General features: G+C 45.3%; 1 protein-coding gene across 1 annotated transcript in view; it reads left to right on the forward strand.

Moving 5' to 3' along the window:
- adgrb3 (adhesion G protein-coupled receptor B3) overlaps window positions 1-23656 on the forward strand; it is an 840122-nt gene that overhangs the window by 339674 nt on the left and 476792 nt on the right. Inside the window, exon 3 of the mRNA XM_078213595.1 lies at window positions 19552-19662. Within this exon, the coding sequence (XP_078069721.1) occupies window positions 19552-19662 (111 nt within the window). The remainder of the gene's footprint in view (window positions 1-19551; window positions 19663-23656) is intronic.

Below are 23656 nucleotides of genomic sequence, written 5' to 3' on the forward strand. Positions count from 1 at the left end.
GTAGGGGATTGAGCTGTGGGTAGGATGGTGAGATAGTTGCCTGGATAAGAGAGGCCTTTAAATGGATAAATTGGTATAAGAACATTTACCTTCCTGGCTTCTCGATGCCTGAAATCTAGATTCTGGATAGTCCTTTACTTTTGGTCTTTCATAGACATGGAAATTGCTAACTGGGCTAACACTTATTGCCCATCCCTACTCACTCTTGAGAAGGTAGTGGTGAGCTGCCCACAGTGCTGTTAAGGAGGGTGTTCCAAGATTCTGACACAGCGATGGGGAAGGAAAGACGATATATTTCCAAGTCAGGATGGTGACTGGTTTGGAGGGGAAATTGCAGGTGATGGTGTTCCCATGCACCTGCTGCCCTTGACCTTCTAGGAGGTAGCGATCATGTATTTGAAAGGTGCTGTCGAAGGAGCCTTGCTGAGACTTTGCAGTGCTTCCTGTAGGTGGTATACTGTGCTGCCACTGTGTATTGGCGATGGAAGAGTGAATGATTAAGGTGGTGGATGAGGTTCTGATAAAGCAGTCTGCTTTGTCCTGGATGATTTGAGCTTCTTGAACATTGTTGGAGCTGCACTCCTCCAGGCAAGTGGGGAGTATTCCATCACACTCATAACTTGTGCCTTGCAGATGGTGGACAGGCTTTGGGAGTCAGGAGGTTACTCGCTGCAGAATTCCTAGCCTCTGACCGGCTCTTGTAGCCACAGTATTTATATGGATAGTTCAGTTCAGTTTCTGGTCAATGGTAACCCCCAGGATGTTGACAATAAGAGATTCATTGACAGTAATGCCATAGAATGTAAAGGGGCGATGGTTAGATTCTCTCTGTTGTGGGTGTTCATTGTGGCACAAATGTTACTTGTCCATTATCAGCCCAAGCCTGAATGTAGTCCAGGTCTTACTGCACATGGGCATGAACTGCTTCAGTACCCAAGGAGTCATAAATGGTGCTGAACAGTGTGCATTAATCAGTGAACATCCTCACTTCTAACCTTATGATGGAAGGAAGGTCATTGATGAAGCAGCTGAAGATGGTTGGACCTTGGACACTACCCTAAAGGAACTCCTGCAGTGATGTCCTGGATTGAGATGACAGACTTCCAACAACTAAATCATCTTCCTCTATGCTAGGTATGATTTCTTTTTCAGTTTTTGCCTGATTCCCATTAACTCCAGTTTTGCTAGGGCTTCTTGATACTACTCTTGGTTAAATGCTGCTTCGTGAGTTCAGCTCTTTGTCCATGCTTGAACCAAGGCTGTAATGAGGTCAGAGCTGAGTGGCCCTGGCAGAACCCAAACTGAGTGTCAGTGAGCAGGTTATTGCTGAGTAAGTGCTGCTTGATAGCATTGTCGACGACACTTTGCATCAATTTGCTGATGACCGGGAGTAGACTGATGGGGTGGTAAATGGCCAGATTGAAGTTGTCCTGCTTCTTGTGGACAGAATATGGATGGGTAATTTTCCACATTGCCAACATTGTAGCTGTACTGAAATAGCTAGTCCTCCTGAATTCCTAGACCTTTCCATGGAACACAAAGTTCACGCAGAAAGGTTAGTAAGAATTAAGCATTGGTAATGATCTTCTCCAAACAGAATTCCTACCTGTTCATTTACATCAAGCAATAGTATCTTGCAATGGGAATGATTTCATTTCATTGCTGCTGATTGGGTAATATAACCTCCAAGATTCAGCATTCCTGCTTTTAGTCAAGAGATACCATCTACAAACCTTGGCCAAAATCTTTCATGTTCGCTGGCAGCTGGGATTCTCTAGTGCCACTGACAGAAAATGGAATTTTGGCTGGATACCCAACTTTTCCGTTCTCGCTCACAATGGATCCCGCGACAGACAACGTTGGAGAATCCTGTCTCTTGTTTCTGAATCTGCTGCTCTTGGGTCTCTCTTTTCTGAACTCCAGTTTGCATTTGTCCCATCTCCCAAAGCTCTCTTTTCTCTCCAAAGTCCTTTGTTGTGTTGTTGCTAAGCAAATCCACTTCCATTTTCCTGCGTTTGAATCTTCGATCTGGTTTCCACCTCTATTTTTTATTTATTAGTGTCACAAGTAGGCATCACAATGAAGAAAGCTTCAATAAAAGTCTCAAACAACATCTACTTTGACAGTAACCATGGTGCACTACTTAGAAACATAGAAACCCTACAGTACAGAAAGAGGCCATTCAGCCCATCGAGTCTGCACCGACCACAAACCCACCCAGGCCCTACCCCCATATCCCTACATATTTACCCACTAATCCCTCTAACCTACGCATCACAGGACACTAAGGGCAATTTTTAGCATGGCCAATCAACCTAACCCGCACATCTTTGGACTGTGGGAGGAAAGCGGTGCACACAGACACGAGGAGAATGTGCAAACTCCACACAGACAGTGACCCAAGCCGGGAATCGAACCCAGGTCCCTGGAGCTGTGAAGCAGCAGTGCTAACCACTGTGCTACCGTGCCGCCCTACTTCTTCCCATTTCTCTTGAACTGACTGCTTCCTTTGACACCGCCAACCACACCATTATTCTCGAATGTTTCTCCTCGATTGCCCAGCTTAGTGGGACTGCCCTCACCCACTGGCAGATTTTGCTGCTTAGCTCAGGAGGTCAGTGTCTTCATAGCCGGTATAATCTTAGTGCATATTTTCCATTTACCATAGAATCCTTACAGTGCAGAAAGAGGCCATCTGGCCCATCGAGTCAGCAGCGACTCTCTGAAAGAGCATCGCACCAAGGCTCTCCTCTTTGCCCCATCCCCATAACCCCATGCATTCACCATAGCCAATCTGCCTAACTACACATCTTTGGACACTAAGAGGAAATTTAGCATGGCCATTCCACCTAACCTTGCACGTCTTTGGACTTTGGGAAAAACCGGAACAACCCAAAAGAAACCCACGCAAACACAGGGAGAACATGCAAACTCCGCACAGACAGTGACTCAAGGCTGGAATCAAACCCAGGTCCCTGGCACTGAGACAGCAGTGCTAACGGTGCCACCTTGCAATGATTTGAAAAGATCTATCAACTGAGAGGAAAAGTGGTACATAACTGAACAGAAGTAATGATAGCGAAGCATGGGTCAGAGTCGGAAACATTAATACTCTTGCACAAGGAACCACCCCTTATTATCTGTGGTGTAGGAGGAGTAGGGTTGCCAATACTCTAGGATTGGCCTGAAGTCGACAAGAATTGAAGATGAATCTCCACCACACTGCTGTATGCAACCCTGGAGAAAAATCATAAGGACACTAAAAAAGGTTGTCATTCTTTGTCACTTTGTTCAAATATTTATCTTTAGCAGAAAGATTGAAAATGAAAAAAGGAAATGCTATCAGGCTGATGTCATCCAATTGGGTAATTAATCTTTTTGCCTTCCAAGTGGCATAAGAAGGCAGTGTGTCACGAGGATGGATGTGTTGGTCAACTAATGGCTGGAGTGTAGGGGCAAGTCGTGTGATGAAATATCCAGGAATACATTTAATCACAGTTGGCATGAAGGAGGAGATTTAAGCAACATTATTTCACTTACAGAAGAAGCCTAAACTATGTGGGAAAGGACAGCACCATTCAGGAGAATGGGGATGAGAATCATATCAGCCATGATTGAATGGCAGAGCAGACTCGATGGGCCAAATGGCCTAATTCTGCTCCAATATCTTATGGTCTTATGGCCATTCAACATGATTTGGTGAAACTTAGTATACGAGATAGCAACAAGGCCCATCATCACATTATGAAGGGAAAGTAAGGATGGGAAAGAAATAACAGTCCTACCAGTGATGACCATGTCCTGAAGATGGATATAAGCTCAGAATGTGGGGGAATTGAAAGGAATCTACTTAAGTACGTGAGAAACGAGAATCTGGATTGCCCTGCGAATGGTTATATGCTGAAGAGTATGAAGGTTGGGATTTGTCATCACCCAGACTATGAATTTATGAGACAGCAGTCAAGGAGTTTTAAGGGATTATCTAGCCATGTTCAACCAAGTGACAGGTTAGAGCACCTCATGTTAATTCTACCTCTCATTAAGACCTTACTTAAAAGTGTGCACCTGTTCTGGTCACTTCACATCTGAAAGGATGTTGATGCACTGGAAAGAGAACATCATGAATAATTCCTAAACTCAAGACGTTTGCTGCAAAGAAGTAGATTGAATTATTCAGGTTGATTTAGAGAAAGTTAAGGCATGTGGAGAAGCTACAGCACTGTATGCATTGATGGGATAATGAGGGAGTCGAAGATATCCTTTTTTATCAGATTCATTTTGTCAAATCCCAGAAACAGCAGAACAACAGAGCAAAGCGCATAAAGATAAATTGGAAATAAGAGACTTTGATATTACTTTGGATTTTCTGGCATTAATGAGACAATAAACAGCCTTGATATAGAATCAAATAGCACTTCATCAGTGACCTTTCCTCCATCATAAGTTCAGAAGTAAGGATGTGATGATTGCACAGTGTTCAGCACCATTGACAACTCTTCAGATACTGAAGCAGTCCATGTCCAAATGCAGCAAGACCTGGACAATATTCAGGCTTGGGCTGACAAATGGCAAATAACAAGTACCACACAAGTATCAGGCAATGGCCATCTCCAACAAGAGAGTATCTAGCCATTTCTCCTTTGGCATTCTATGGCATTACCATCACTGATTCCTCCATTGTCAACATCCTGGGGGTTGCCATTGACCAGAAACTGAACTGAACTAATCCCAGAAACACAGTGGCTACAAGAGCAGGTCAAAGGCTCTGATTACCAGGGCAAGTAACTCACCTCCTGACTTGTCCACCATCTATAAAGCTCAAGTTAGGAGTGTGATGGAATACCCGCCACTTGCATGAAACGAGTGCAGCTCCAACAGCACTCAAGAAGCTTGACTCAGTCCAGGATAGATCAGCCTGCTTCATTGGCACCTCATTAACATTCAATCCCTCCACCACTGATGCACAGTATAACATCTACTAGATGGAGTGCAGGAACCACCAAGGAACCACTTGGGCAACATCTTGCAAAGATGGAGGAACCACTTAGGCAACATCTTGCAAACTCATGACCACTGCCACCTCGAAAGACAAGGGTAGTAGTTACCTGGGAACACCAGCAACTGCAAGCACCCTCTAAGCCCTCACCATTCTGACTTGGAAATATTCCTTCACTGTCGCTGGGTCAAAATCCTGGAATTCCCTCCCTAACAGCACTGTGGATGAATCTACATCACAAGGACAATAGTGGTTCAAGAAGGCAGCTCTTGGAGGTAAATGGTAGCCAGCGACTCCCACATCCTGTGAAAGAATAGAAAGCACCAATGATGTGGTCACTGCCATTTTGGCTAGCTGTCCAAAGATCTGCCTGTTTCAGGCAGCAAGCCTATTTTGCCAGCTGGATTGACCTGAATCTGGAGAAATGGATGGCATCAAAACTCAAAATTGACTCCTTCCCAGGAGTTGACGCTTTGGGGCGTAATTGGCAATCAACATAGGTCAATTAAAGTTTATTTATTATTGTCACAAGTAGGCTTACATTAACACTGCAATGAAGTTACTGTGAAAATTCCCTAGTCGCCACACTCTGGCACCTGCTCGGGTCCACTGAGGGAGAATTTAGCATGGCCAGTCCACCTAACCAGCACATGTTTCGGACTGTGAAAGGAAACTGGAGCACCGGGAAGAAACCCATGAGGAGAACATGCAGACTCCGCGCGGACAGTGAGTGACCCAAGCTGGGAATTGAACGTGGGTCCCTGGCGCTGTGAGGCAGCAATGCTAAACACTGTGCCACCGTGTCAACCTCTGCAGACAGAGGGTAGCTGATTGGATTGAGCTACGAGAGAATGGTGATTTGAATGGACTTTGATATCGAATGTGCTGCACAATCCAACATGGACACAATGGGCTGAATAGCCTGCTTCTGTGCCATAATGACTTGATGACTTTATGATGCACTGTTTAGCCCAACTGGTCTTTGCCAGTGTTCAGCTCTACATGAAACCTCCTCCCGCACTCTTCATCTAAGCCTATCAGTGATCCCTTCTATTCCTTTCTCCTTGTAACTTCCACTTAATGGCCTTACTGTGGATGACACAGGGCCTGAAATTCATTTGCTTAATGCTACTGCTTGTTACAGTAGACGCAATGACACTTCCTCTGAAACTAGAGCAAGGTATGCGGAGGAGGAGGCACAGGGGAGGGAGGAGAATGAGGGTTCTCCATAGAAAGCCCTAAGAGCATTTCATGGGAGACCCCATCCTTCATTTGGATGAGCCTAGAGCAGTGGCTCGAGTGGCTCCACTTTCCCAAGGACATGACGACAGAAATGTGTCAGCTCCTACATAAAGACTAAGAGCGTTAAACCAGGGTGGGAATGATCATTGTCGTGCCTGTGAAGGTCACTGCCGCCCTTTCATTCTTCACAACCAGTTCCTTCCTGGCAGGAGCTGGTGAAATCAGCAATGGTCAAATTCACTGTTCATGGAGATGACAGAGGAGGAGTGGAGACTTCAGCCTCTTCCCCCTCAGCAGGGAAGGCCAGGATGTGAGTGAACGTGGATTTGCCAAGATAGCTTGTTTGCCAATGGCTGAGAGTGCCATTGGCTGTATGCCCTGGCACTGCAGGACCACTCAGGTCAACAGAGAATCAGATCACAACCATGAGGTTGACCACCCTGCAAATGTGCAATTGGTGTGCGACCAAACTAAGGAGTCATCATGGTGAATTTTCATTATCCTGGCAGCAATCACAGTAATTTTCTCCTGTGATAGTCAGTCACTCCCCCCTTTTTCAGGCCTCAGAGACAATCAGCCAGATGGCTGCTCAGAGACAAGGGATTCCCCGCTACACATGGCTCGTGACCCCCTCCCACCAACCCACCACAAGATCCGAGGGGCCTTTGATAAAAATCATGGAGCCTCTAACATAACCTTTTGAAACAAGTCTGCTGGGACTCCCAAAGCAACAATTTCACTGCTTATATGGCTTGGGGTAGTGGTGGGAATTTGGTGGGAGGCAGATTTCTGCAGGACACATTTGAGTGGTTGTCCATGTTTGTGGTGGTGTCCTGCATTTTAGATCATAAGACCATAAGGTATAGGAGCAGAATTAGGCCATTCGGCCCATCGAATCTGCTCTGCCATTCAATTATGGCTGATATGTTTCTCAACCTCATTCTCCCGCCTTTTTCCCGTAACCTTTGATCCCCCTACCAATCAATTGCCTTTTTTATCTCTGTCTTAAATACATTCAGTGATCTGGCCTCCACAACCTTTTGTGGCAATGAATTCCATAGATTCACCACCCTCTGGCTGAAGAAATTCCTCCTCATCTCAGTCTAAAGAGATGAGGAGAAACTTCTTTATTTCTTTACTCATCCTTTACTCTGAGGCTGTGCCCTCAGACCCTCGTCTCTCTTACTAATGGAAGCATCTTTCCCACATCCACTCTATCCAGGCCTTTCATTATTCTGTAAGTTTCATTGAGATCCCATCCTTCTAAACTCCATCGAGTACAGACCCAGATTTTCCAGAATCTTCTAGAAACTGGAGGAGGAGGAGGAGAGCTGGGAATCACAGGCACCACACTCATACAAAGTAAGAGGAACTGTATTGTGAGGCTCACCTTCAATTGAAATGAACTTCCCCACCCCCAAGGTTGACATGCCTTGTCCTTCTGAAACATCCATTTCAGACTCCCTATCCTTGGCCAATGTCATTCGATATAGCACTTCACTCAATTGTTTCATCCAGCAATGCATAAATGAGATCAAGGAAAACAGAACTGCCCCCCCATGGGCATCCACTTCATGCCTGTTGGTGGGTTCCATTGTCCTAGAGCTCCTACACAGGGCTACGACATGGCTGGGGCAAAGCTGCTGACATTCAGTAGAAGAGAATGCGATTGGATGTGTAAGGTGCCCTCAAGTAGCTCAGGGCATTGAAAGTCCAGCTTTTACTGCACCATCTCAGCCTGGGCGGCAGCAATCTGGGCTGATGAGCAGACAGTGAGCAGCAAGGGCATTGGGGGATTGGCAGTGATGGAAGTGCAAATACTATCGTCCTGAGAAAGGACATTCAAATTTGTGTTCCAGGGAGCCACTGCCACTCCCCTGAGGCATACATCCTTATAACCTGCAGCAGAAGGTTGTTGGATGTCAGAATCTGCATGCCCCTTTGAGGATTGGCATCTGAATCCATGAAAGCTGCTGCCTGTGTCTGGATGGCAGCAGCCAGTGGTCTTATACACTCTGTCTGAGCTTCAACCACAGCACTGAAACATCGGGTGAACTCTACCTGTAGTACATTGGAAGCTGAGACACCGGTCAGCAGACAATCCATCGTAGGCCAGTGTGTGGGCATTACCGTAAAGTTGGTCACTGCTTCCTTGCTGGGAAGATTGGGCTCCCAGCTCCGTGTGATGCCTGTGCCATGGTGGAGTTGGACTCCTTCATACTCCTTGGAAGGCCTGTCAATGCACCAGGCATCTGGGTGTGTGAGCCCATCAGCGTTTTCCTCAGTCCACACCAACGCGGTCCTCATCTAGGGGCCCAGTGGCAGAATTGGTGGGTGGCATCGCCCTCCCGGGAACCTGACCTGACCATGCTGAAACCACATGTGTGTGGTGAATCAGCACAGTCCATTCCCGAATCCACACTAATCTCTAACATTTGCGTGGTGCCAGTATCTGAGTTGCCTCACTGTACGAGCCTTGGAGAACGTCCAGAGGACATACACGAGAATGATCCCGGGAATGAAAGGTTTGACATATGAGGAGCACCTGAGGACTCTGGGTCTGCACTCGATGGAGTTTAGAAGGATGAGTGAGGACCTCATTGAAACTTACAGAATACTGAGAGGCCTGGATCGAGAATTTAGCATGGCCAACAGACTTAATCAGCACGACTTTCGGATCAAGGGAAGAAACCGGAGCACCCGGAGGAAACCCATGCAGACACGGGGAGAATGTGCAGATTCCACACAGACAGTGACCCATCGAACCCGGCTCCCTGGCACTATGAGGCAGCAATGCTAACCAGAGTGGATGTGGGGAAGATGTTTCCATCAGTAGGAGAGACCAGGATCCGAGGGCACAGCCTCAGGGTAAAGGGACAACCATTTAGAACTGAGATGAGGAAGAATTTCTTCAGCCAGAGGGTGGTGAATCTATGGAATTTATTGCCACAGAAGGTAGTGGAGGCCAGGTCATTGAGTGTATTTAAGACAGAGATAGATAGATTCTTGATTGGTAAGGGGATCAACAAGGCAGGAGAATGGAGTTGAGAAACATATCAGCCATGATTGAATGGCAGAGCAGACTCGATGGGCCGAATGGTCCAATTCTGCTCCTATATCTTATGGTCTTATGGTCTCACAGCACCAGGGACCCAGGTTCGATTCCCAGCTTGGGTCACTGTGCAGTACCTACATGTTCTCCCCATATCGGGTGCTCCGGTTTCCTCCCACAGTCCAAAAGACGTGCTGGTTAGGTGCATTGGCCATGCTAAATTCTCCCTCAGTGTACCTGAACAGGCGCCAGAGTGCAGTGACTAGAAGATTTTCACAGTAACTTCATTGCAATGTTAATGTAAGCCTACTTGTGACACTAATAAATAAATATTAAAACCACTGACTCTCTTATCAATCAAAATGTCACCCAACCTTGAATATATTCAATGAGCCAGCCTCCGCTACTTGCTGAGGGAGACAATTCAATGAACTAATGACCACTGAGAGAAAGAAATTCCATCTCATCTTAAATGGGAGACTCTTCATTTTTAAACTGTGTTCTCTTGTTCTAGATTCCCCCATAAGGGGAAACATCCTCTCAGCATCCACCCTGCCACTCCTCCTTGCAACCTTATACATCGCAATAAGATCATCTCTCATTCTTCCAATCTCCAATGGTTTGGGCCCAATCTGCTAAGCTCTTCTCAAAGACAACTAGTCACCTTCCTCAGAATTCTGTTCATCCACTCGGCCTTCTGTGTAAGGTTGTAAGGGCAGAGCAGACAGCATTTTATGGCAATCAGAAAGAGAGGGGAGGTGAGAGAATGTGAAGTGTGTTCAAAGCAGAAAGTCCACAATCACTCTATCAGCAGTTGCCGTTTCATGGCACCTTCAGGATGAGGGTAAGGAGTGAGTGGAGAAGGTGCCAAAGGCAACAACTTACTGACATCTAGGGTAACCTGGGCAGCTGGGTGCTGCAGGCATACAGGACATTGGTGCTGATAATGCAATGCATTATGGCTGAGGAGATTTAACTGTGCTGGTTCTCCGTCTGTGCGTTGGGGCTCACTTTTGTTCTGGGTGACTTTCCTCTGTAAGAGTGTGTGTGTGTGTGTGTTATTGCCCATCCCACATTACCCTTGAGAAGGTGCTGATGAGCTGTCTTCTTGAACCGCTGCAATCCATATGGTATATGTACAGCCACAACGCTGTTAGGATTTTGACCCAGTGACAGTGAATGAACAGCAATATGTTTCCAAGTCAGGATGGTGAGTGACTTGGAGGGGAACTTACATGTGGTAGTGTTCCCTGGTATCTTGCTATCCCTGTCCTTCTGGATGGCAGTGTTTATGGGTTTGGAAGGTTTGGTTTAAGGAGCCTTGGTGAGTTCCTGCAGTGCATGTTATAGCTGGTACACACTGCTACTGCTGTGTTGATAGTGGAGGGATTGATTCTATGTGGATGTGATGCCAATCAAGCAGGCCGTTTTGTCATGAATGGTGTTGAGCTTCCTGAGTGTATTTGGAGCTGCACCCATCCCGGCAAGTTGAGGGTATTCCAGTCCAGTCCTGCCTTGTAGATGGTGGACAGATTTTGGGGAGTCAGGGGGTGAGTTTCTCGCTGCAGGATTCTTAGCATCTGACCTGCTCTGGTAGCTACAATATTTATGTGTCGAGCCCAATTGAATTCCTGGTCAACGGTAACCCCCACAATGTTGATAGTGGGGTATTTAGTGATGGTAATGCCATTGAATGTCAAAGGGTGATGGTCCTTGTAGGGTAGATCCTCTCTTGCTAGAGATGGTCATTGCCTGGCATTTGTGTAGTGTGAATGTTACTCACCACTTGTCAACCCAAGCCTGGATATTAACCAGGGCTTGCTGCATTTGGACATGGACTGCTTCAGTCTGAATCGCGAATGGTGCTGAACATTGTTTATTCATCAGCGAACATCCCCACTCTGACCTTATGATGGAGGGAAGGTCATTGATGAAGCAGCTGAAGATGGTTGAGCCTAGGACGCTACCCTGAGTGACGCCTGCAGTGATGTCCTGGAGCTGAGATGATTGACCTCCAACCACCGCAACCATCTTCCTTGTGTCAGGTATGACTCCAACCAGCGGAGAATTTTCCCCCTGATTCCCATTGACTCCAGTTTTGCTCCTTGATGCCACACACAGTCAACTGCTGCCTTGATGCCAAGGAGAGTCATTCTCATCTCACCCCTGGAATTCAGCTCTTTGTGCATGCGTGAGCCAAGGCTGTAATGAGGTCAGGAGCTGAGTGACCGTGAGAAACCCAAACTGAGCGTCAGTGAGCAGGTTATTGCCGAGTAATTGCCGCTAGATAGCGGGGTTGATGACCCCTTTCATCACCTTATTGATGATCGAGAGTAGACTGATTGAGTGGTAATTGGCCGGATTGGATTTGTCCTGCTTTTTGAGTAATGGATATATCTGGGTAATTTTCCACATTGTCGGATAGATGTCAGTGTTGTAACTGCACTGGAACAACTTAGCTAGTGGTGGGGCAGGTTCTAGAGCACAAGTCTTCAGTATTATTGTTGGAATGTTGTCAGGGTCCATTGCCTTTGCAATATCCAGTGCCTTCAGCTGTTTCTTGATATCACGTGGAGTGAATTGAATTGGGAATGATGCTGGAGACATCTGGAGGAGGCCGAGATGGACCATGCACTTGGCACTTCTGGCCAAAGATTGTTGTGAATGTCTCAGCCTTATCTATTGCACAGACGTGCTGGGCTGCTCTATCATTGAGGATGGGGACATTTGTGGAGCCTCCTCCTCCAGTGAGGTGTTTAATTTTCCACCACCATTCATGGCTGGATGTGGCAGGACTGCAGAGCTTAGATCTGATCCATTGGTTGTGAAATCGCTTAGCTCTGTCTATTACTTGCTGTTTATACTGTTTGGCACGCAAGTAGTCCTGTTCACCAGGTTGATACCTCATTTTTGGGTATGCCTGGTGTTGCTCCTGGCTTGCCCTCCTGCATTCTTCATTGAACCAGGGTTGATCGCCTGGCTTGGTGGTAATGGTAGAGTGGGGGATTTGCAGGGCCATGAGGTTACACATTGTGGTTGAGTACAATTCTGCTGCTGATGATGACCCACAGCTTCATGGATGCTCAGTCTTGAGTTGCTAGCTCAAAGTTTATGCCATTTAGCACGGTGGCAGTGACACACAACACAATGTGACTACAGGACTTTGTCTCCACAAGGACAGTGTGATGGTCATTCCTACTCTTACCGTCATGGACAGTTGCATCTACCGCAGGCAGGTTGCTGAGGCTGAGATCAAGTATCTTTTACCCTCTTGTTAGTTCCCTTACCACCTGCCACAGTCCCAGTCTAGCAGCTATGTCTTTTAGGGCATGGCCAGCTCGGTCTCTGGTGGTGTTACTGAGCCACTCTTGGAGATCGACGTTGAAGTCCCCAACCCAGAGTACATTCTGCGCTCTTGCCAGCCTCAGTGCTTCCTCCAATTGGTCTTCACCATGGAGGAGTATTGATACATCACTGAGGAGTGACGGTTTCCTTGTCCATGTTTGACCTGGTGCCAAGAGACTTCATGGAGTCCAGAGTTGATGTTGAGAATTCCCAGGGCAATTCCCTCCTGACTGTACACCACTGTGCCAGTGCCCACCTCTGCTGGTGAGACAGGACATACCCAGGAATGGTGATGGTGGTGTTGGAGACATTATCTATAGGGTATGATTCTGGGACCATGCCAAGCAATTGCTTGACTGGTTTGTGTGACTAGTTTGTGAGGTCTTCCAGTTCTAGTACCAGTTCCCAGGTGTTAGTAAGGAGGACTTTGCAGGGATGACAAGGCTGGGTTTGCCGTTGTTATTTCTGGTACCTAGATCAATGCCAGGTGGTCCATGACTTCTTTATGGCAATTTGGTACAACTGATTGATTTGCATTGTGGGTCTGGAGTTACATTTGACTAGACCAGTTAAGGGGTGGCACGGTGACACAGTCCCAGGGACCCAAGTTCAATTCCGGCCTCGGGTCACTATCTGTGCAGAGTCTGCACATTCTCCCCGTGTCTGTGTGGGTTTTTTCCGGGTGCTCCGGTTTCCTCCCACAGTCCAAAGATGTGCGGGTTAGGTTGATTGGCCATGCTAAATTGCCCCTTAGTCAGCGGAATTAGCAGGGTAAATGTGTGGGGTTACAGGAATAGGATCTGGGTGGGATTGCGATCGGTACAGACTCGATGGGCCGAGTATCCTCCTTCTGCACTGTAGGCATTCTATGATTTCCTTCCCTCGAGGACACTAGTGAACCAGATGGGTTTTTCCTACAGTCATCCATGGTTTCGTGGTCATCTATGGAGTTTTAATTCCAGATTTTTACTGAATTCAAATTCCACGATCTACCACAGTGGGATTGAACGCAGGATCCCAAAACATTACCCATCACACCACCACTCCTCATTGTGCATGCCTGCAGTGATACCCCTGAGTGAATGATGGCAAAGGAGGATTGAGTGGTGTGAGGTGAGGTCAAGTAGGAGATGTGAGGTGTAGCTCCATTCATGCACTTTGACCACTCAACTGATCATTAACCATTTCCCAACACGTTGCCATGTCCTTGAGAGTAACACTGTGGACATTACCCTGCATCCTTATCACGTGTCCCATTTCTTGCAGAGCTTCAATCTCAACAGCTTCCTGCAACATCCACTCCCCACAGAAATATGACTTTTTTTCCTCCCCTCTACCTCACTAACCAGTGCAAAGAGGGATGTATCGCTAAAGCGGAGGGGCCTTTCCCTGGCGAGATTCACAAAACTCATTCTCCCACATTGGAAACAAGATTATCCAATAGCTGTAGTTCATTGCTGAAAACTTTTTTTTGATAGGAAAGCCTTTAAATAAAGGAAGGCTGCCTGAAGCACATGCTTTCTTCAGAATGTTACTTGACTCCGGCGCACAGAGAGGGCATTGGCCACACCATGGAATTTCGGCACGGCTCAGCACAGAACGGACCATGATTAATTGCATTCCTAACCATGGCTAGGAATCAGAAACTGAGCTTTTCTTTGGGTGAAACAGAATGCCGGCAGCAGAACGATTAGAGTTATTCAGCTGGGGCAGCTCACAATCTTACCTGGACTGGTCTAAATGTGACTGCAACCCCATGGAAAAGTTGACTGTTAACTGCCCTCTGAAATGGCGCAGCATCCACTCAGTTGTATAAAACCACAACTAAGTCAAGAGGGAAGATGTGGCGTCAACATCAGAAACAACAATGGCAAACCCAGCCATGTCAACCCTGCAGTATCCTCCTTACTAACATCTGGGGGGCTGATGCCAAAATTGGCAGAGCTATCTGACAGACTAATCAAGCAACAGCCTGACATTGTCACGGAATCGTACCTTATAGATAATGTCCCAGAGACCATCATCGCCATTCCTGGATATTCCCTGTCTCACCAGCAGGACAGACCGAGCAGAGGTGGTGACACAGTGGTACACATTCAGGAGGGAGTTCCCCTGGGATTTCTCAACATCGACTCTGGGTCCCATGGCACCAGGTCAAACATGAGCAAGGAAACCTCCTGCTAATTATCATGTACCGTTGCCCCCTCAGCTGATGAACCAATACTCCTCCATGTTGAAAACCATTTGGAGGAAGCACTGAGTGGGCAAGGGCGCAGAATGTACACTTGGTGTGGAGGACTTCAATGTCCATCGCTAAGAGCGGCTCAGTAATACCACCACAGACTGAGTTGACCAGGTTCTAAATGACATAGCTGCTAGATTGGGACTGCGACAGGTGCTAAGGGAACCAACAAGAGGGAAAAACATACTTTATCTCATCCTCACCAACCTGCCTGTCACAGATGCATCTGTCCGTGATAGCATCAGTAGATGTGACCACTGTACAGTCCTTGTGAAGTCCTGTCTTCATATTGAGGATGCTCTCCATCGTGTTGTGTGGCACTAGCACCATGCTAAATGGAATAGATAATGAACAGATCCAGTAACTAGGCAACCATGAGACACTGGGTCACCAGCAGCAGCAGAATTGTACTCAACCACAATCCTCACGGCCCAGCATATCTCCCACTCTGCCATTACCAACAAACATGGATCAATGAAGAGTGCAGGAGGGCATGCCAGAAGCAAGACCAAGAATACTTTAAAAGAGATGTCAACTGGATGCAATTACAATATAAGACTATTTGCATGCTAAACAGCATAAGCAATAGGCGATAGAGAGAGCTAAATGATCCTACAACCAACAGATCTAAGTTCGGCAGTCCTACTGCATCCAGTCACAAATGGTGATGGACAATTAAACAACTCACTGGAGGAGGAGGCTCCACAAATATCCCCATCCTCAATGATGGGAGAGCCCAGGGATTCAGTGCAAAAGGTAAAGCTGAAGCGTGCGCGACAATCTTCAGCTAGAAGTGCCGAATGAATAATCCATCTCGCCCTCCTCCAGAAGTCCCCAGCATCACAGATATCAGTCTTCAGCTAATTCAATTCAATCCACATGATATCAAAAACAGCTGAAGACACTGGATATTGCAAAAGCTATAGGCACTGACAATATTTTGGCAATAGTACTGAAGAGTTGTGCTCCAGAACTTGCCATTCGCCCATCCAGGCTGTTCCAGTACAGCTACAACACTGGCACTTACCCGGCCATGTGGAAAATTGCCCAGGTATGTCCTGTACCCAAAAAGCAGGACAATTCCAACCCAACCAATTACTGCCCCATTAGTCTACTCTCGATCATGAGCAAAGCGATAGAAGGGGTCATCAACAGTGCTATCAAGCAGACATATCAGCAATAATCTGCTCAGTGATGCTCAGCTGGGTTCCATCAGGGTCACTCAGCTCCTGACCTCATTACAACCTTGGTTCAAACTTGGACAAAAGAGCTGAATTCCAGAGGTGAGATAAGAGTGACAGCCCTTGACATCAAGGCCGCATTTGACTGAGTGTGACATTCAAGGAGCCCTAGCATTTCCAGGAGGTCTTCCAGGTAGTGTCCTCGGCCCAACCATTTCAGCTACTTCATCAATGACTTTCTTTCCATCCTAAGGTCAGAAGTGGGGATGTTGGCTGATGATTGCACAATGTTCAGCACCATTCGTGACTCCTCAGATACACAGCAAGACTTGGATAAAATTTAGGCTTGGGCTGATAAGTACCAAGTAACACTCATGCAATTCAAGTGCCAGACAATGACCTTCTCCAACAAGTGACAATCTAACCATTTCCCCTCAATGGCATTAACAACACTGAATCCCCCACTGTCAACATCCTGGGGGGTTACCATTGATTATAAACTGAACTGGACCAGCTGTACAAATACTGTGGCTACAAGAGCGGGTTGGAGATTGGGAATTCTATCGGGGGTAACTCAACTCCTGACTCCCTAAATTCTGTCCACCATTTAAGGCACAAGTCATGAGTGTAATGGAATATTCTCCACTTGCCTGGATGAACGCAACTCCAACAACACTCAAGAAGCTTGACACCATTCAAGACAAAGCAGCCCTTTTGTTTGGCACACCTTCCACCACCTTAAACATTCACCACCAGGAGTGTGTAGTATATAGAAAATGTACTGCAGCAACTCACCATGGTGCCTTCATCAGCACATTCCAAATCCATGAACTCCATCACCTAGAAGGACAAGGGCAGCAAACACATGGGAACACCACCACGTGTAAGTTCCCCTCTAAAGCACCAACCATCCCGAATTGAATCTATATTGCTGTTCCTTCACCGTCACTGGGTCAAAATCCTGTAACTCCCATCCTACCAGCACTGTGGGTGTACCTACACCACAGGGACCACCGTGGTTCAAGAAGGCAGCTCATCACCACCTTCTCAAGGGTAACTAGGGATGGGCAAGAAATGCTGGCCAGGCCAGTGATGCCCACAACCTGCGAAATAATTTAAAAATCAGGTCAGTGAGGTGAACACATCAGTTCTGCTTTTTTGTTTCTAGTTTACAAACTACAGACCATAACACATGCCCAAAAATCAGGGCAAATCAATTTACAGCCCACAGTTTATAATACCCACTAATATGGAGGGAAGGACATTTAGGTTAAACCCCTTTGTCAGATTGGTTGTGATAAGTGTCTGTACCTGCAATATTCAGCTGTCTGCACTCAGCACGTACTGTTTGTCATCAACCTTTCCCAGTTTTATTAGTTTAGATTTTGTCAGTATTTCCCTGTTAGCTCCGTCTACTCAAGGGCAAGCTGAGAGAATGTTTTCTGTCTATTCCACAATCTCCCGCTATTGATAGAATTCCCCGGACATATTTAACAATGAGAAATCTCCCTTTCCTGCACTCGAAAAGGAAAGATAGGGGATGTTATCTCTTTTCCACTCAGTTTCTGCTATGAAAGGCCATTCCCCCAAATGATTTAACTATCGTTCAAACTGTATGTTTACACGGGAAGGATCCTACACTTGGGCTTTCTGCTTTCATGCTTTTGTAAAAGTAATACCTGCCTACGTAATTGGGACAGGATTAGACACAAGTCACAATGCACCTTTAGAGAGTGCATAGCAAATCATGGCAGCTGTGGACTAAAATTAATTTTGAATTAAGTGTATTTAATTGATGCATTTAAAGGGAAGCTAAATAGGCATATCAGGGAGAAAGGAATAGAAGGGTATGCTGATGAGATGGGTGGGAAGAAGTTGGTGCAGAGTATAAAGACCAATATGGACCAATTGTGCTGACTTGCCTGTTTCTGTTAAAGAAACAGGAAATGCTGTGCATTCTATGTAAAAATCCCTTCAAATGTAAAGCTATGGTCAGCATATTTCTTGTATGTGTGTGTGCATTATGCACTACTGACTATTCATCTTTTAAACAATTTTCAGCCTCAGGTTTTACAAGGGTCAATGCCAGCAGAGGGGCAATGGGCTAGTAGCAGATTGACAGCCGATTATCCACCACTCCTCAGCCGGAATTTTACTGCCCCAGCCACCACAGGAATCGGAGTAGGCAATAAGATAAGACCATAAGATATAGGAACATGGAAAGGTCCGTTGACCTCAGGACGGGTGAGGCCGGAAAAGCCCACCCCACATTTTAGTCTGCAATGCCGCGGAAAATATTGCCGAGATTTTTCACTTCAAAACATGTAGAAGCAGCAACGTGACTTGCAGACAAATATCCTGGCAGATTTTCAACCATTGTTCTGTCAACTCCAGCGGAACAAAGATGGGAAGCGGTGGAAAAGCAGCTGCCAATTCGCCATGATCCTGTTTCGCATGGCTGGTACAGACCCGCTTTCACCCCATCCCATTAGCTTTGCATTGTGCCAAAACCAGTTATTCCCCCAAGCCCAATCAGCAGTTTATGAAGAACTTCCTCAGTTTCTTATTTTCAATCATTTAATGCTACGAGGGGAAAACCTTGATGGGCTGAATGGTCTGCTCCTGTTCCTGCATTCCTCATGCATACAGAAACTTACCAATCCCTTCAAAAAGGGAATGGCTCTCAAACCATAAGATATAGGAACAGAATTAGGCCATTCGACCCATCAAGTCTGCTCTGCCATTCAATCATGGCTGATAAGTTTCCCAACCTCATTCTCCTGCCTTTTCCCCATAACCTCTGATCCCCTTACGAATCGAGAACCTATCTATCTCTGTCTTAAATACACTCAATGACCTGGCCTCGACAACCTTCTGTGGCAATGAATTCCATAGATTCACCACTCTCTGGCTGAAGAAATTCCTCCTCATCTCGGTTCTAAAAGGTCGTCCCTTTACTATGAGGCTGTGCTCTTGGGTCCCAGTTTCTCCAACTAATGTAAACATCTTCTCCATGTCCACTCTATCCAGGCCTTTCAGTATTCTGTAAGTTTCAATGAGATCCCCCCTCATCCTTCTAAACTCCATCGAGTACAGACCCAGAGTCCTCAAACGCTCCTCATACGTCAAGCTTTTCGTTCCCGGTGTCATTCTCATGAACCTCCTCTGGACCCCCTCCAAAGCCAGCACATCCTTCCTTAGATACGGGACCCAAAATTGCTCACAACACTCCAAATGTGGCCTGACCAAAGCCTCAGCAGTACAACTAGTCCTCTGTCTGCGTAACACACAAAAGGAATTCCCCACCCCATTCTACTCAATAACAAAGATGGAACGTACACTTGTAATTTTTACTTGGCTGATTGACAAAAAATTCTGTGCCTGTTTTGTTCATACTTTGTCATTAAGGTTAGTAAGAATGAATAAGATACAAATGTAAATGTGTGTAATTGTGCAATGGTAGAGCTTTCATAAACCTCTATTCTATCCTTAGAATATGGATTGATGGGAGATCACACAATAAAAAGTCAGCGACCTCGATCAGTTCATGAGAGAAAGGTCCCTCAGGAACAAGCTGATGCTGGTAAAATTATGCCACATACTGGTAATTAATTCAATAGTTCTATTCCTGTCTTCATTTTATCAATATAACAAACCCACTGCATGCTTTCATAGAGTTTTTTCTTTTAATTTTAATCGTGCAGGTGACATTGCTTGTACATTAACCATTCTCTTTAAGATCAGTCACCCAGAAAATGTCCAGAAATACCGACTAGTCTGTAGCTGTACAATAATTGGCATTTTAGGTTTAGTATTAATAAAAAAAACACCAAGCCATTGCATGTACGCATTAGATTGTGATTTATTTACAGGGGCTTTGTACTGGTTTTGCAAAAACGATGAGGCAAACTCGAAAGTGTTTGCTGAGGTTAGATATTCATGCGGGTCGAGGTTTTGGGCGTTTGAGTATTCTGGCCCCTAGATGCATAGGGAAGCCCTTGTTTTGAAGATATGTCATAGACCCTCAAAGCATTGGATGCCATTTTAGCCTGACCCATCTCCTGGGTAACCAATGCGATCAGGTACAACACTGGTTTGACACCCTATTTGCCTTAGTCCTCAGTTGAAGTCAATATTGGCTGGGGTGTAAAGCTGATGTTCTACCTGATTTTGTGGGACTTCCCTCCCCCTCCCCCAGAGAGTTAGGTTAAAAGTACTCCTGGGTTGTCTGCAACCATCTACGTTGTCACTCCGCGTTCACTGTTAGGAGGCTAGAAAGTGCATGCTACCAGAGTTTCCATTGGACTCAATGTGATGTGAAAGTACAACGGTGTGCAGATTTGAAGAAAAGATTTTGATCTTCTCCAACTCAGGACAGTTGTGATTAACAAAGACATCGTTCATCAATTGCGAAGCACAAGCTGTCATATTTTACACATCCAATGGATACTTAGGTGTGTCTAACTCTTCAGAAGCTGACTCCAAGTACTAATGTTTACTTTGCCCACACTCTCACTGTGTGATTTTGAGGGCACAACGACTGATGGAGATGAGCAGATTCCCAACCTCACATCTGTGGTTGGGTTAAATTTGTTAATTTTGTTAATCTTATACTGCACGACAGGCTTTCTTCAACTTATTTCCTCATGGCTTATTAATGCAGGATTTGATTTTCATTATTATTTTCAAAGAAGAATTTCATGCATTCATGTTCATTGAAATGATCAAGTCCAAATCATTGAAATGCTAAGTGTTTTCGGTATTAATATTTAATTGTGTTAATGGTAGACAGTCTACTTCCCTGTCTCTTTACTTAATTTTCAGGCATCTGAGTATCTGATGCTCAGGCTTCCTATGTAGTTCAAAAGGGGGTGCTTCTCCTGAAATAGTTGGCCTGCTAGAACTCAGAGTTGGGAGGAGGAAGGGGGCTCAAAAAGAAATGAAAGAGGAGGAGAATGGTGAAGTTAGCAAACCTCAATGGAAAAGCTATTCCTGCCAGTCAGTCGTGGAGTAACACGCAGAAACTGTTCTGAAGAAGTCTTCAGTTCAGATTGCTCTGAAAGAGGTTAGGTTTCATTGATTAGGAGGTGATAAAAAGGGGGAAAGAACCAAGATATTACGAGATAAATGTGTATTTCTTATCTCTAATTTTGCATGTTTGCTGCATTCAGTGTTTCATTTCATCACAACTGTGCTGCTATGATTGTTGACAAGTAGATCCCGGGAAAACAGAGTGTTTGTAATACACTACGAGGCACCATTGAATTCTGTTCACTATCGATGTATAACAAGTTGGTTTTCATTGTACTTTCTTGTCCACTGAAGTAGATCTGTAATACATAGAAATGTTTTTTTTTTAAATCCTTTGCTTCACTCTCTCTAACATGCCTCAATTCCAACTAATAAGTAACCTCCTAGTTGCTGGTTTTCATTCAAGTGCTGAAAAGTCATTGATTTCTTATCAGCATTGAGGTTATGACATGAGAATACATGTCATCTCACATGGGAAGCTAAAGCATACCATGTCTATCTGCTTTAAAAATTGTGCCATCCTTTTTGCTCTGTTTGTTATTCTAACTCCTTTCCAAACAGGTAGTAAAGGTTTATGCTTTAAAAATAAACTGTATCAGGAAGAATTTCAGACTGTAGTTCACTGTAAGAAAAGTCTTTAGAAATGTTGACATTTTCATGCAATTAAAGACCTGGACCGAACCAATAATAGAGCTGCAGTTATTGCAACTACCAATCTTCAGTAGACTATACAACAAGGCCAAGGACTTCATCATTGCCTCTGATGATATTACTGCTTTAATCTGTTGCCTTCCCTAGATATCTTACATACCTGTACCAAGTTAATGAATGGTAGCGTGCGTCTCAAACGTCACGTGTACTTTGGAAGTGTCAGGAACTTCAATTTCTCTTTCCTAATAATTTCCCCAACTATTGCAGAATGAATTTGTCAATCTGATTAAATCCCTGTGAACATAGGTATATGTGGGAGAAAGGGGTTTTAGCTCGACTAAGTGACGGTGGCAAAAGTCCAGGGGCTTTTCTGTAGCAAACATGGAGAAACAAGAATCACTCGAAACAGTTATTTAGTATGGGAGAGAGCACAGGGACAGTGCTGCTGTGGCCACTATTGCTGTTTATGTATTACAGTCACAAGTAGGCTTACATTAACACTGCAATGAAGTTACTGTGAAAATCCCCTCGTCGCCACACTCCGGCGTCTGTTTGGGTACACTGAGGGAGAATTTAGCATGGCCAATGCACCTAACCAGCACATCTTTCAGGCTATGGGAGGAAACAGGAGCATCCGGAGTAAGCCCACGCAGACACAGAGAATGCGCAGACTCCGCACAGACAGTGACCCAAGATGGAAATCGAACCCGGGTCCCTGGTGCTGTGAGGCTGCAGTATTAACCACTGTGCCACCGTGCTGCCTGGATGTGACAATTGGTGATGTGAGGGGATGAACATTTAAATGGACTAATATAAACAAGGCGAAGAGGCGACAAGCAAACATCAGAAATTGTAGTTTCTAGACATTAATCTTTGTTTTATATTGAAAGATGACTGCTATTTGTTCTATGTAATGATGGATCACCAGCATAGGCCAGGTTGCTCCTATATCTCCTCAGCTTCCCCCTGTTCATTGAAGACTTACAGAAATATCTATCAGAGACGAGGTTCCTCATTTGCATCAGCTGTTCAGTGAAGCTTTAATAAAGAAAGGAATAGCTTTTGTTTATTGTTTCAAAAGAAAGCATTTTTTGTTCAATGGCGAATTTGCTTTCTTTGGTAGTTGCTGCTTTGTTTGTGTCCTTTATTGTTCTGCTGATTAAACAGCCTTAATGGGGACTCTGAATGAATATGGAAAAACTGCACATGTGGAATAATACTACACAATGCCCAGAGAAAGTCACACCGCATCTGGAAAGGGGATAAAAGAGGGTTAACGTATTAGATATGAACCTTTCACCAGAGCTGAAAGCTCAGCACTAACAAGGGTTTTTTTTTCGCTTTTCTGAGAAATTCATGCTCAGTGTGTCTCGCCCTTTACAGGTGCTAACTGACCTCGAATCATAGAATATAGAACAATTTACAGTCATCTGGCCCATTGTGTCTGTACCAGCTCTCTACAAGAACAGTGCACCTCGTGCCAACCACCCCCTCCCCCAATACTTTTCCCTTGCATTTTTTCCCTTTTCAGATAATAATCCAATTCTCTTTTGAAAGCCAGAATTGAATCTGCCTCCACCCTACCCACAGACAGTGCATTCCAGATACTTCCTAAAGTGTATTGCCCAGAACTAGATACAATTCTCCATTAGAGGCCAAATGAGGCTTAACATACCCTCCTTGCTCCTATGCTCTCTGGCCCTATCAATAAAGCCCAGAATGCAATATGCAATGTGAACCTGTCCAGCCACCTTCAATGATTTGTGCACACATACCACCTCCCCTGGTCCCCTGCTCCTGCACACGCTTTAGAATTGTATCCTTCAGTTTATATTGTCTCTTTGCATTCTTTTCACCAAAATGAATGACTTCATGCTTCCCTGTGTTAAATTTCATCTGCCGCTTGCCCGCCCATT

The sequence above is a fragment of the Mustelus asterias genome, chromosome 5 (genome assembly GCF_964213995.1).
Source record: "Mustelus asterias chromosome 5, sMusAst1.hap1.1, whole genome shotgun sequence".
NCBI classification, from domain to species: Eukaryota; Metazoa; Chordata; class Chondrichthyes; order Carcharhiniformes; family Triakidae; genus Mustelus; species Mustelus asterias.